The 15,643-nt window shown below is 41.6% G+C and overlaps 1 protein-coding gene across 5 annotated transcripts in view; it reads left to right on the top strand.

Annotated features, from left to right (window-relative positions):
* RPS6KA5 (ribosomal protein S6 kinase A5) overlaps positions 1–15,643 on the top strand; it is a 194,608-nt gene that overhangs the window by 148,713 nt on the left and 30,252 nt on the right. For all 5 annotated transcript variants that reach the window (XM_028496330.1, XM_024131076.3, XM_028496329.1 and 2 more), the window contains 2 exons: positions 827–910; positions 3,625–3,728. In XM_028496330.1, the coding sequence (XP_028352131.1) occupies positions 827–910; positions 3,625–3,728 (188 nt within the window). The remainder of the gene's footprint in view (positions 1–826; positions 911–3,624; positions 3,729–15,643) is intronic.

Here is a 15,643-nt window from a genome sequence, read left to right as displayed (position 1 = left end):
GTACGCGGGCCTCTCACTGTTGTGGCCTCTCCCGTCGCGGAGCACAGGTTCCGGACGTGCAGGCTCAGCGGCCATGGCTCACGGGCCCAGCCGCTCCGCAGCATGTGGGATCTTCCCGGACCGGGGCACGAACCCGTGTCCCCTGCATCGGCAGGCGGACTCTCAACCACTGCGCCACCAGAGAAGCCCTAAGTTAGCCCTTTTTAAAGTTCTACCAAAGAGAAACAACTGTCTTTAAGAGGCAGTATTTTTTTTAAAAGACAGTTCTGCTCATCATCACTTAAACCCACTATCGGCAGTGCCAAACTTAAACATGATGGTAAGATTGGAAAAATTCTTTTCATCCTTTTTCATCTTTGCGTTCCCTGTTTCCCTTCTTAGCATTTGATCTTCCTTTCTCCTTCAGGTTCCCAATGTTTTCCCAATCTTGCCTAACTGGAAATAAAGTCATTCACACTGCTAGGACTATTGGCACTTACAAGAACAGCTAAAGAAATCAGTGATTGAAATATACACACACACACAGAAAAAAAGAAGAGCGAATGAGTGGATTCATTAATGGATGGATGGATGGTTGGACGGACGGACGGATGGATGATAGTAGAGTTTCAGGGCTTAAAAAGTTTACCCGTTTAACCCATACTGTATAGGTGTGTATATATAGGTATGTCCTGGTGAGAAGAAGGTCTGTCAAGTAGCTTCTATCACTACTTTGCTACTGTGGTGTATCTCAACACTACCGTGTAGTATTAACTCTCTCTTCTTGTCACTTGTCATATGAGCGTAAAATCATATCCCTTTTTCTTTGTTTGATTGTTTGTTTAAGGCTGAAAGAGCATATTCCTTTTGTGGAACTATTGAATACATGGCACCAGATATTGTCAGAGGGGGAGATTCAGGACATGACAAGGTATGTTCTATTTTTGACACTTCCTGATATATCTCTATAAAATGTATATTAAGAATCCTAGTTAATAACTTAGGCCCTCTTTTTGGTGTTATCTTCATTTTTTTACCTTTCCTTTGCTTTGTATACACGAACATATTATGATATCTAGTGTTTTGGAGGAAAAAAGATAATGGAAAGCTTAGGACATTCTAGATTTCCCTTTTTTCAGGTTTTGTTGATGAGGGTAATATTTTGTTTTATAGACTAATACTCTTGTTAAAGGAAATCTCAAAATCGACTAATTCTTCAAATAATAATTTTTATTTTATCTCTGTTAAAAGTATCATGTCTTGAGCAAAGCATCCATTGTAACCCTGTTTAAAACAGAAATCACTCTTTGTCTGTTGCATGTGACCTGGCCTTTTAGGACACACCTGGGCCACCGTACAATGCAGATGTGTCATGAATGCATAGACAGTGCACATTGTCCCCATTGGAGTCATGCTGAATGACTATGGACAGTGCTTATTGGCATTGATTTTTGCTAGAAAAACATGGAAACTATTTCACCTTCAGTCGACAATTTCCTTTGTAAGAGATCCTTAAAAAGGGAGTCTCTCATATTTTCTTATTCTCAATTTCTGCTTTTAACTTTGTAGTGATATTGGAAACTTTGTTGATTACCTCTTCAACAGAAAAAAACATTGTGACAATCCTTGGAGAAAGAAAGCAATTCTGCATTCAAGATAGTCTAAGTTTGTTTTCCTAAGCCTTCTAAAAAACTCAGTTTTTTCCCTCCTCACTTCCCTTTGTATGTGCAAAATGAAGATTGTAGATGAGGCTTTGTAAGTAGTTATAAAATCTAGGTCACATATTTTTTCTTCTTGTATTAAAGGGTACAGATTTGTTCAATTCTTTCTTAACACTTTTGCTTTATTAATAACGTTCTCCAAATAAGGAATTCTGACTATTTTTTTGCTCCTCATCTCCCCATCTTCCTCATCCCCTTTCAAAATCTCACATGTACAGTAGGAATACCTTTTTTTTTTTTTGGCTGCGTCGGGTCTTAGTTGTGGCATGCGGGATATTCGTTGAGGCATGTGGGATCATTGGTTGCGGCGCGGGCTCTTCATTGTGGCACACGGGCTTCTCTCTAGTTGTGGCGTGTGGGTTTTTTTCTCTCTCTCTAGTTGTGGTGCAGGCTCCAGGGCGCATGGGCTCTGTAGTTTGCAGCACGCAAACTCAGTAGTTGTGGCATGTGGGCTTAGTTGCCCTGTGGCATGTGGGATCTTAGTTCCCCGACCAGGGATTGAACCCGCGTCCCCTGCATTAGAAGGCGGATCCTTCACCACTGGACCACCAGGGAAGTCCCCAGTAGGAATATCTTAACAGTGGAGAATCGGTGGTCTCCTTGCTAATGACTAATCATGCATTTACGAGCCCTTAGGAGTTCTTCAAGTTTGTGTGGTATTGGTTTCAGTCCATGACTAGAAATCTGATTATAGATCTGTATTAATTTACGAGCATGGTTCAAATCCAACGTTCTAAGGGTCCTGACTCAGATGGCAGTAAAGCTGCTTGTATAAATAAAAGAATTGAATTACTGATTTAGTTTATATGTTATTGTTACGTATTTTCTTTAAAATAACTCTAGGCTCACAAACTTTACATCATCTCTCTGAAATCTTGGCTCTGAAATTTGGAAGCAGAGAGTTTAAAATTTTAGCACCAGTTAATTTCTCATTGGTGTAAGCTCATATATCCAACAATTATTGAAATCTTGATTTGCCTAATTGTAAAGGAACTAATTTTCAATATATCAAGATTCTTTAAATTCTGTATAATTTGCTATGCTCTCAGTTCAGGTATCTGCTTTTATAAATTGTTTTCCAACGTAGATCACATTTTATTTTATATTATTTTCAGTCTTTCCATACCTCCCAGAAAGTGAAGACTGCTAGATTTATGTGATTGGTTCCATAAGAGGAATTGATATAGGTGGTTATGAAAAAATAACATCTTTGATGGGATTGTTTTCATTTTCGTTCTTTGGCTTTAAGAAATTTCGTATTTATTGGAGCCGAATAGTTAATAAAAATGCTGATTGGTACGTTTTTCCCCCTATCGTAAGTCCAAAGATTTTACTTACTTAAAATTTTAAAAATTTATTTAAAATTTAAAAATTTTGGGGGGAGGTAGGGAGGGATGGATTGGGAGTTTGGGGTTAGCAGATGCAAATTGTTATATATAGAATGGATAAACAACAAGGTCCTACTGTATAGCACAGGGAACTATATTTAATATCCTGTGATAAACCAAATGGAAAAGAATATAAAAAATTATATATATATACATATATATATATCTGAATTACTTTGCTGTATAGCAGAAATTAACATAACATTGTAAGTCAACCATACTTTAATTTAAAAAAAAATTTTTTTAATTAACCTAAGTAAAACCATTACTAGTTTAGGAAATAATTGAAACACTTTTAGCAATAGAAACACTTGATTGACTTCTCTATGTTTAAATTCTGTTCTGAGGATACCTGAATATTTGTCCTTTCAATGTCTTTTTTGCATGTGCTAATTTAATACTCCTTGCACAGGAAGCTGTGTACAAAATCTTTGTCAAAATATTGTCAAATATATAGATTTATTTTGTTCATTTTTCTTTTTTATAAAATACAATTAGTTAATATTCTAGAAAATGAAATTACTGTTGTTTTATAGGCAGTTGACTGGTGGAGTTTAGGTGTTCTAATGTATGAATTACTAACTGGAGCATCTCCTTTCACTGTTGATGGAGAGAAGAATTCCCAAGCTGAGATATCTAGGTAAGACCTAACAAAATAAAATGTATATTGTTTTCTCAAAGGAACTGATCAAACTTCTGCAATTGGGCTGATAGAAAAAATACTTTTTTTAATGGGGTAGACAAAAACGATGTGTAAGTGGTAAATTTCCAATTATATTCCTGTAGGATATAGATATATAACCTTTATATTTCTTTATATTTTATATGCCCAATTAGATCTTAATTTTCGTAGATAGTGTCGTAATTTTTGTGTGCTCCAAAGTACTTAGCATATCGTCTTAACCTAATGTTTATTTGATGGATACTTTTTTCCCACTGTATACATAATGGAATTTCTTTGTGACTTTAACATAAAGAAACAGTAGTGATATTTTTCAAATCATGGATATAGGCTCAATAGAAACAAATACCATAAAATCACCCTCTTGTAGGTTATCATAGCATTGTTTTGTTCCTTTCCTTCATAGCAGTTATCACAATTGCAGTGTTACATTTTTGTTTGTAATTATTTGATTAATGTCTGTCTGTCCCACTAGACTGTAAGCTCTGTGAGAGCCAGGGGCCTGTCTGGCTTTGATGCTCAGCATTGTATGCACGGTGCTTACCATGCAGAATTCAATGAATGTTCTTGGAATGAAATGAGTTAATGAACAAATAAACGAAGTGTGATAAAACATTGTACTAATAACTAGTTATGTTTTTGTCCTGTTTCTACTTGAATTTTATAACTTTGAGAACAGATTTGACATTAAAAATTAAAAATTGAGACTTCCACTTCTTACCAAGATGGAATAACAGGGACCGGATTTACTTTCCTGCCTGAAACAATTTTTTAAGTGGGCAAAATATACGAAACCACAGTATGGAAGACATTGAACATCTAGCAGTGAAGCACAGTGAACCCTGAGAGACGGGAAATAAATGAGGTGAGCCCTGTGATTGCGCAGCTTACTGCCTTGAGAGAGTATCCAGGCTGCAGTACAGGGAGGGGAGACACAAGTGGAGCTGAGATGGAAGTGACAGTCCAGGAAAGCCAGGGAAGCTGGAGTTTGCAGGGCAGAGTTGGAGAGGAGAAAGCTGCAGAGAGAGAGTGAAGTTCAGAGCTTTGCCACAGGTACCCCTCAAATACTATTCAGTGAAGTAGTGATAAGCGCCATGTGTGATGGAACTACTCAGTATAGTTAAGATGTTATTTCTCTCCAAATTGATCTATAGATTCAGCACAATTAGAATCCCAGCAGGCTTTTTTTTTTTTTTTAGTAGAAATTGACACCCTGGGTCTAAATGCATAGGACCTGAGTCTAAATGCATAGAATAGCCAAATCACCTTTGAAAAAGTAGACCAAAGTTGATTTGAAGACTTATAAGCTGCAACAATTAAGACACTCTGGTGTTTGTATCAAAATAGACGAATCATCAGTGAAATAGAATAGAGAGCGCAGAAATAGAACCACAAAGATATAGGTAACTGATTTTTTTTTTTTTTTTTTTTTACAAAGGTGCAGAGTCAGTTTGGTAGAGGAAAGATAGTTTTTCAACAAATGATTCTGGAACCATTGGCTATCATATGGGGAAAAAAAGGAACTTCAATAAATACTTCACTCTATAGAAAAATTTTAAATGGATCATAGACCTAAATGTAAAACCTAAAATTATAAAATTTCTGGAAGAAAACATAAAGGAAAATCTTTGTGACCTTGCGTTAGGCAAAAATTTCTTAGATAAGACACAAAAAGTGCAATCTGTAAAAACAAATGTTGATAAATTGAACTTCGTCCAAATTAAATACTTCTGCTCTTCGAAAGAAACTGTTAAGAGAATGGAAAGACGAGCACAGACTGGGGTAAAATTACAAATTATGTCTGATAAAGGACTGGTATCCAGAATATATAAAGAACTCTCAAAACTCAAGGAAAAAAAAAAACTCTCCATTTTTTAAAAGGGGCAAAAGATTTGAACAGACAGTTCACCAAAGATCTGTGGGTGGCAAATGAGCACATAAAAAGATGATCAACATCATTAGTCTTTAGGGAAATGCAAATCAAACAACCATGAGATAGCACTATATACTCCCTGGAATGGCTAAAAATAAAGTGACTGACTATATTAGGGTTCTCCAGGGAAACAGTACCAATAGGATATATACACACACATATATAAAAGGAGATTTATTATAAGGAATCAGCTTACACAACTATGACAGCTAAGAAGTCCCACGATCTGCCATCTGCAAGCTGGAGACCCAGGGAAGCTGTGGTGCAATTCCAGTCCAAGTCCGAAGGCCTCCGAGCCAGAGGAGCCCCTGGTGCAAATCCCAGTCCAAGGGGAGAAGACCAGTGTCCCAGGTTGAGCAGGCAGGCAGTAAGGGACTGAACCCTCCCTTCCTCTGCTTCTCTTTCTATTCAGGCCCCCAAGGGATTGGCTGGTGCCCACCCACATTGGGGAGGGGATTCAAATGCTAATCTCATCCAGAAACACCCTCACAGACACACCCAGAAATAATGTTTAATCTCAGCCGTGTCCCAGTCACGTGACACTTGAAGTTAACCATTACAAGTCCAGCCCCTGTCACCTTGGCAGCCATTTGCATCTCCTTAAACTGTACTTGATCTCCAAATAAAGACAATAACGCAGTCATTCCACCTAACATGATACAGCTATCCCAACAACCCACTGACCCCTTCCCCAGAAGAGGACGTAAAGTCCTTGAGTGGTGTAGTGATATCCGCTCTTCTCCTTGAAATCCCATAACTTAAAGACTATGGTATAAATTTAAGATACTTAAATACCATGGTATAAAGTCAACACATCTTATCTAATATGATGAAGGAATAAGGGAGGAAAGGAAACAAATATATAATTTATACACACACTTATTCATAGCAAAATAAGGAGGAAATACACATGGCAGTTACAGCCCTCATTTCTATAACTGGTTAGGGTGTCACAGCTGGTCTTTGTACCTGCCTTCTTCCACTACCCACTTTGTATTCCCTTTGCCTTCAACAAGTACCTCAGCTCGTGGGGTGATCCAAACCTTCATTCCCAAAGAATGTGGGCCATTAATAGTCCCGACTAGATTGAGTTGTAGTTTTCAACTGACCTTCGTCACAGGTTCTAGTAATGCTCATAGACCCTCTAAGGCATCTCCTGTACTCCAGACATAGTCTTCCTTACTTCCATTGTGGAATAGTAGTTCAACTTCCCTTGATAGTAAGGATCATTCACCCCAGCCAGTGTCGCAACTCCTTTTGCCTGTTGATTCAGAGGCCTGAACAGCCCAAAGTGGCTGGGTGGCAGTCTTAACTTCCAGTTCAATGGAATCACTGTTTCGTGTCTTGGAGGAAGCATCAGTCCCCCTGGAACTCTAAGACCTTTAGGCTAGCAGAGCATAAAGTCATGCAAACAGAAAGCAAAAATTTTGCTAGTGGGTCACTACGGGTAGTAGTAAGTGGTGGCACTCCCATGTCTACCCCTTGATTTCTGGACCCGTGAATCCTGACTGTGGGAGAAACAGCACCATATATTGGATGTTGATTCAGAGCGTTTCAGCCTTCTGGAGAACCTTGCCGCCCTAGATTGCACTGTAACTGAGTCTTCGAGAGATCATTCCACCATGATATCAAGCCAGCTTCAGAATGGTGGGGAACATGGTAAGACCAGTGAATTCCATGAGCATGGTCCATTGCTGCACTTCTTTTGCTGTGAAGTGAGTTCCTTGATCAGAAACCGTGCTGTGTGGAATACCATGACAGTGCGTAAGGAATTTTGGCAGTTTGGGCAGAAATATTGCATGCAGGAAAAGCAATCCCTATCCATAGTAAGTGTCTTTTCCAATTAGAGTGAAACTCTGTCCCTTCTGTAATGTAAACAAGCCATTGTAATCAACCTGCCACCAGTAGCTGGCTGATCACCCTGGGAATTGGTGCCATATTGGGCACTCAGTATTGGTCTCCACTGCTGGCAGATTGGGCACTCAGTGGTGGCTGAAGCCAGGTCAGCCTTGGTGAGGAGAAATCCATGTTGCTGAGTCCATGCGTAAGCTCCATCCCTGCCTCCATGGCCACCTTGCTCATGAGCCCACTGGGTGATGACAGGGGTGAATGGAGAGAGGCGGATTGGTATCCACAAAACAGATCAGCCTATCCATTTGACTATTAAAATCCTCCCCTGCTCAGGTCACCCTTTGGTGAGCATTCACATAGGACACAAATGTCTTCACATTTGTGCCCATTCAGAGAGGTCTGTCCACATACCTCGTCCCCAAATATCTTTGTCAACCAGATTTCCTTGTCAGCAGCTTTCCAATCATGTTCCTTCCAAATCCCTGACCATCCAGCCAAACCATTGGCCACAGCCCATTAATTAGTATAAAATTGCATGTTCCAAGCAAAATGAACAACTAGGTGCACTGCTCAAAGTTCTGCCCACCGGGAAGATTTGCTTGCACCTTTGCGTATCATGCAAAACCGTCTGTAAACCAAGCCTGAGCCTCCTCTTCCTCTATCAGCTAAGGTAGGGGACTCCCCGTGAGGCCATAGATGCCGGCTGGGAGACAGAAGGCGGTGTGGCAGGAGCGGGGACACGGGCACTTAGGCCACTTCTTCACGTACATATTTGCACCTTCAGCGCCTGCTTAGCCCAGTCTTGTGTATGTCACTTCCATTTGATGATGGAGCATTGCTGTGCATTCCCAACACGACGGCTTGATGGATCAGATAAATGGGCATCTCCGGTTCCGTGTAACTTGGGGGCCCATAGTTAAATGTTCAGTCTTTGCTAAGGCCCAGTAGCAGACGAAGAGCTGTTTCTCAAAAGAGGAGTCATTATCCTCAGAAGATGGCAGGGTTTTGCTCCAAAATCCTAAGGGCCTGTGCTTCAGTTCACCTCTAGGAGCTGCCAGAGTCTCCAAACGGCATCCCTGTCTGCTACTTCCAGCACCTCTGATCTGCTGGATCAGATGAACCAAGTGGCAGAGCAGCTTGCACAGCAGCCTGGACCTGGTGCAGAACCTTCTCTTGTTCTGGACCCCACTCAACAGCAGCTTTTTGGGTCACTTGGTAAATGGGTCGGAGTAACACACCCAAATGAGGAATATGTTGCCTCTCAAATCCAGAGACCCACTGGGCATTGTGCCTCGGTAGGAGGCGCCAGCTGCAACAACTTATCCTTCACCTTGGAAGAGATATCTTGATATGCCCTATACCACTGGACTCCTAGCAATCCACTAGAGGCCCCTGAATTTTAGTCAGATTTATTTCCCACCCTCTGACACACAAATGTCTTACCAATATGTCTAGAGTAGTTGCTACTTCTTGCTCATCACGTCCAATCAGCATAAAGTCATCAATGTAATGGACCAGCGTGATTATCTATGAAGAAGAAAGGGGATCAAGAGCTTTGTGAACTGAACAATGACACAGGGCTGGAGAATGGATAACCCCTGAGGTAGGACAGTGGGGGTACATTGCTGGCCTTGCTAGCTGAAAGGAACTCTTTTTGGTGGGCCTTATGGACAGGGCTGGAGAAAAAGGCATCTGCCAGATCAATGGCTGCATTCCAGGTACCAGAGCTTGTATTCATTTGCTTAAGCAATGGTACGGCAGCTGTAATTGGAGTCACCACCTGGTTAAATTTACAATAATGCACTGTCATTCTTCAAGAGCCATCCATCTTCTGCACAGGCCAGGACCTGTGCAGGTAGGCAAGTTCAATGGGGATGTGGTAGGAATCACCAGTCCTGCATCTTTCAAGGCCTTGCCGGTGGCACTAATCTCGGCAATCCCCCAAGAATGCGGTCTTGCCTTTTGATTTACTATTTTCCTAGGTAAAGGCAGTTCTAACGGCTTCCACGTGGCCTTTCCCACCAGAATTGCCCACACTCCACAGGTCAGGGAACCAATGCGGGGATTCTGCCAGCTGCCAGGTATCTCTGTTCCACTTATGCATTCTTGACCTGGGACAGTAACCACGGGATGGGGTCAGGGACCCACCGAATCCACTGTGAGATGGACCTGAGCTAAAACTCCATTAATTACTGGACCTCCGTAAGCCCCTGCTCTGGCTGATGGGCCACAGTAATGTTTTGGGTCTCCTGGAATTAGTGTCCATTCAGAACCAGTGACCAGTAGTCCCCGAAAGTTCTGATGATTTCCTTTCCCCAGTGTACAGTTACTCTGGTAAAAGGCCGTGGGTCCCTTTGGGGAAGGCTGGGAGGAAGATTAACAGTACCAATTCTCAGGGTCCTTCCTCAAGGTGACCCACCATCCCCTTTATTCAAGAGGTTGTGGGTATATAAACTGGCTCAAGTGTGGGAATTGATTGAGGGACAGTTGATTGGGGGGAGGGCAGCAAAAATGACAAAGGGACACAGTAGAACTTTGGAGGGCATTGGGTATGTCCATTATCTTGATTGTGGGGATGGTTTCACAGGTGTGTATATATATGTATATATATATATGTCAGAATTTATCAAGTTGTACAGTTTATATGGTGAGTTTATTGTATAATACATCAATTTTACTTCAATAAAACTGCTAAATTGTTTTAGAATGTACCTTTTACAGGACATATTAGGAAGTAAATAATTTCCCACTATTACAGCTTATTTAATTTTGAAGCTAAGTGATCAGAAATATTTCTTGTTAAAATCAAATTTAAATCATGCCTATTATTAAAATTCTAAACAATGACTTTGCTTATTTTAAATGTGCTTTTTGACAGTTTGAAAATGCCTCAGAATTGTAGGAAACCTTGCCCATAGTCTTGAGAATTCGGGTCCCCTTGCAGGGTCACACCTGTCATGGTGACAAATGAAAGGGCAGACTTCACCTGACAACATTAAATGTGGCTCCTCTGACTAATTCCCTCTTTCTGATTCCACATACACAAGCAATCTTCTTTTTACAGTTTTCCATTCCACCACAGGTCTGCCTGTAGAGAGACAGTATATTGCTGATCACAACGGCAGGAAAATTCTGAACCAAAAGATGTTCACATTTAAATTGCTTTTATTGCCTTTAGATAAATTAGTTGGCATTCTGGTTTTAGCAAGAGAAAGAGAGCCTGAATCAGATTGTCTAAAATCTTAAAACTAGAACAGATTTCTCAAGAATTTAAATAGGATTCTTTCCCTTTAATCAATTAATTATTCACTTTGTCATGTTGTTAATAATTTTGTTTAAAGCTTGGTGTTAACCTGTGACTCCATGGTTTTTTTGTTTTGTTTTCTTGAAATTTACTAACAGTGTAATAGCTGGATTATCCCACATTACTTTTGCCTTTCCATATAATCATTCTGATTGTCTTTCCTGGTGTAAAATCTTTTATAGTCTGTTCTTTATAAAATATGCACCATTCAGATAAATGTATCATTACCTTGTCCCCAAATGTCTTAAATAGCCAGGGCTTTTTCTGATCATTGAATTCTTCCATTCCTTAATTATTGTGATCTCCCCTGAACTCCGCATATTTTCTATAGCGTTTATTTGAGATGCATCAGGATAATATATTATCCAAGTTATCTGTTTGCCTGTTGTTGTCTACAGGTAGCCTAAAATCAGGACAAATATGTTTTCTCTGGTTATCAAATTTTAAAATATGATAAGAATTTAGGATGAGACGAGAACTTTCTCCATGGTGTAAGAATCGCTTTATCAGTGTCCCTGACGGTCCTCTCCATTCTGTCTGAGTGCCATCAGTGAACAGATAACACTGTCGTGTAAGGTATTTTCAAGGAAGCCCCTTCCGTCAGAATTTCTCCTCCCGTAAAACAAGCTGAAATTAGTTTCCTCTAACCTCTGCATGTCAGTTCTGGTCCTGGTCCTGGTCCTGTCCTCTAAAGAACAGAGTAGTTCTGTGGTTTCTTCCAGACATTGCTTTAGGTGTCTGAAGATAGTTTTATCTAGGGTAAACCTTTCTAGTTCTCTTAACTGTTCATGTGAAATGATTTCTAGATTCGTCATTCCTCGGTACCATTCTGAACAAACATCAAATTGTCAACATTATAGATTTGAATGATAGCTCTTTGGCTTTTCTGTGAGTCTGTTTCTTATTTTTATTTCATGTATGTAGCATGTACTCTTCGTACACGTATGTTTCCCACTAGCTTTTACTGCCTCTGTGTAGAGCTTCCTCTTTCAGGGTATGTGTTACTGCCACACAGGAAGGTGTCCCCTCAGCCACTGGTATTGCTGGCAGTTTTTCTGCCTCCCCTTCAAGAAGGAAGCTTTTTCTTGCCTGGGGCTGTGTAAACCAGGATAATTAGATTTACCCTCACCTGGGCATCAGGACATAGAAGTTCTGATGCAGCTCCTCCATCATCTCCGGCAGGGTTGTTTCTGTCTCACTTTCTCTGCCTTGGAAATTTACAAAATACTTGCCAAGAGATGTTTATTTGGTATTTCATTATCCATCAATAAAGTATACTTCACTAATGTGTTTCATAGTGCTATCCTAAGCATAATGTTATATAAATTCAGGTCTAAGTGTTATAAAAATAATGGTTTAAACAGAGCTGTAGGTGTTGTTTAGGTAGGGGTTTGGCAAACTATGGCCTGCAGGCCAAATCCATTCTGCTGCCTGTTTTTGTGTAGCCCGTGAGCTAAGAATGGTTTTTACATTCTTAAGTGGTTGAAAAACTCAAAAGGTGAGCAATGTTTTGTGACATGTGAAAATTAGATGAAATTTAAATTTCGGTGTCCATCAGTTAAGTTTTATTAGAACACAGAGCACTCATCCATTTACATATCATGTCTGGCTGCTTTCATGCTGCAGCAGCAGCATTGAATAGTTGCCCCAGAGACCATATAGCTTCCAAAGCCTGAAGAATGTATTGTCTGGCCTGGTATTAGTTACCCATTATCCATTGCTCAGTAACAAATGAACTCAAAACTTAGTGACCTAAGACAACATACATTTATTATCTCAGCGTTTCTGTAGATCAGGAATCTGGGCACAGCTTAGCTAAGTCCTCCACTTCAAGGTCACTCACAGGCTGCAATCAAGGTGTTGGCTGGGCTTTCAGTATCTCAAGGATCAACTGGGAAAGGATCTGCTTCCAAGCGCATGTCGTTGTTGGCAGGATTCAGTTCCTCTGGGTTGTTGGACTGAGAGCCTCAGTTCCTTGCTGGCTGTTGGCTGAAGACCACCCTCACTTCCTTGCTGTGTGGGCCTTTCCAACATGGCAGCTTCTTCATCGAAGCATGCAAGCTGGGAAGGCAATAGAGAGAGTCTGCTAGGAAGATGGAATGTTTTGTAACCTAATCATGAAAGTGGCATTCTCTCATCTTTGCTGAATAATATTGGTTATAAGAAAGTCACTAGGTCCAGGCAACACGAGGCTGTGAATACAAGGAGACAGTGATCATTGGGTAGCTTAGAAATCTGCCTACCATGGGCCTTTTACAAGAAAGTTTGCCGACCCCTGGTTTAGGTAAGAATTTATTTGTCCTCGCAATGAGTGTTTCTCTTTAAGTAATTATTTTAAAACATTGATTTTGTGTGATGTGCTAATTTAGTCTACTAAATGCAAAATCAAAAAACAGTAATTCTGTTGTATTTTTCTGTTTTATCCATGTTAATTATTCAGTAACATATTGAATTAGCCCATTTGTATCATTTTACATTTTCTGTTTATTGATGTCTTGCTTTCAGAGTTATGTATAGAATAACAACAAGTATCATTATTTCTTACACTAAGAAGAGATGAAATTTATTTTTTTCCTTGGCTTTCTTATTCTTCCTATGTCTTTATGGTGAAATTTTTTGTCAGCATATTTTATAAAGCCTTCTTAATTGCCCATATGCAATTTGTTGTTTTCTTTTCTTCTCTCTAGGTATTTTTGTATCCAATAGCAGTATCTATATTTCCCAGGTGTTTTTTGACTCGTTACCCCAAATCTATTAATGTTTGTCACAAGAGCTATTCCTCTACCTGTTATTTAACAGGATGCAATTACAGCAGCTTCAGACCGGAGTCCAGTGATGGGAGAGGAGCAGGGTGAAAATGACCCTTCCCTTGGCACCATAATCCTCAGCTTTCCCTCTTCGCTCTTATCATCCTTCGTGTCTTTTCACTCCTGCTTCCCTTGTGTAACACGTGGTGGGGAGGGCCAGATGGTACTGAATTACTAATTTGCCTCTGAAGCACTCTCTTGGTGGGGAGAGGGTTTGGAGCCCTTCATAAAACATAGGGCTGATCATTCCCGCCGTGGAGAGGGCCCCTCAGAGACGCCATCAGAGTGGTTGCCATTTCCTGAGCTTCCCCTCCACCTCCTGCTTCACTGCCACCTCTGATTTCCGCCCCAGCCGGTTCTCCACTGCTCCCATCCACCTGGAGCCTCAAAGGTCAGCCTCACAGCTACCGGAAAAGGCCGCGGAAAGAAGAGTTAGCCTCTGCATTCACAAATCCGCCATCTATTTTGGTCTGCGGCGTGATCTGCTGTTCCTTACGTGCCGCGGTTCTCCAGGGCCTCCCGGGAGGGCCCCATCCTTTTGGACGAGCATCTTGGCTCCGTACTCTGGCTCTTGTTCTCTGCCCGGGCTCCTTTCCATTCAGCAATCTCTTTGAAATTCTGCGAGTTCCACTCTGCTCTTGACCCCCAGCATGGCCTTAGTTTGTTGTCACATATGCAGCCACTTGGTCCGCAGGAACCCCCAAGGCCCTCTCCTATCCCTGTCATCTTGCCGTGTTAGGAAGGGCACTGTAACACAGATAATGGAGTGGGTGGAGAAGTACCAGCTTGGAGAGCATCGTCTGGGCCACAGAAAAGAGTGCAGTAAGGCAGAGGGCCTAGGAAGAGGTCTGCCGGTAAAGCCCTGGTGAGTGAAATGGGATCCCAGCTTTCGCCTAAGCAGGGCCCACCTCTGAGATTAAGACGCGTTCAGGCACGTCTGATAAACCGGTCTAGTAGACCCATCAGTAATCTAACTGTGCGGTCGTCGAAGGGAGAGGAGCCCAGGCAGACCAGCTGGGTTCACAGAGGCCTTAGCCATTGAGCGAGGAAGGACAATTCTGGGTTTCATCTGTCACTTTTAGGGAGGAGATGCTGTAAGTTGAAAAGAAAAGGAATTTAGCCCAACTCTTTACAAGATCACGCACACATCTTTGGTTCCTCTAACCTCATGAGAGACAGGTATTTTCTCCCTTCGGCTCCAAAAGCAGCAGCAGGAGTGGGAGCCGTCGGGTGGCTTCTCAGGCGGTGGGGGTCGGAGGCCTTGTTAGGGAACTGGGGGAAAGACTAAACGAGATGCTGTAGGAGAGAGTGAAGAGGAGTATTCATAGCTCACAGAAGACGTGCCCTGGGGACGCCCAGGGATTACTGGATGAGACTTTGAGTGGAGTCGCAGCTTCCGCAAAAGCCAGCAAGGGTATCAGCCAAAGAATCTCATCTCATTATTCTTAATCACCCAGTGGATGTGGCCTCAGGAAGCACAGGTTAGGTGGATCTGGATCAAGAAAGAGCTCAGTGACATGCAGAGGGAAGTGACCGCATGGGACCGTCCTCTCTGGGCAGCCAGTCTCGTGGCTCAGAGAAGGGGCGCTCCTGTGGAGTAGCCAGGCTGAGGGCCCCACTGTGTGCCAACCTCTGTGCCCAACGTCACCCACATCATGGCCTTGAATCCCTACAACCCTGAAAATGAGGTAGCAGCATGTGCTGTCCTACAGACAAGGAAGCTAAGCTTCAGTTACCTAAAGGCGCAGAGCTACGGGGAGGTGGGACTGGAGTCAAGGGCAGAGTGACTGGAAAGTTGCTTCATGCTCTTCCCTGGGTAACACTTGGTTCCGTGTGGCTGTTTGCTGGTGAGGCAGATGCTTATTTCAGGTAAAGGATTGGGAAGGACTGGTCCAGAGACAACAGAGGGATTGATTTCATTAATCACTTGAGTATTTGTTAAGTGAATTTTTTTTTTTTTTTTTTTTTTTTTTTTTTT

This window comes from Physeter macrocephalus, chromosome 11 (genome assembly GCF_002837175.3).
Source record: "Physeter macrocephalus isolate SW-GA chromosome 11, ASM283717v5, whole genome shotgun sequence".
NCBI classification, from domain to species: Eukaryota; Metazoa; Chordata; class Mammalia; order Artiodactyla; family Physeteridae; genus Physeter; species Physeter macrocephalus.
The sequence above is the reverse complement of the archived record's forward strand: the minus strand, read 5'-3'. Positions and strand labels throughout refer to the sequence as shown.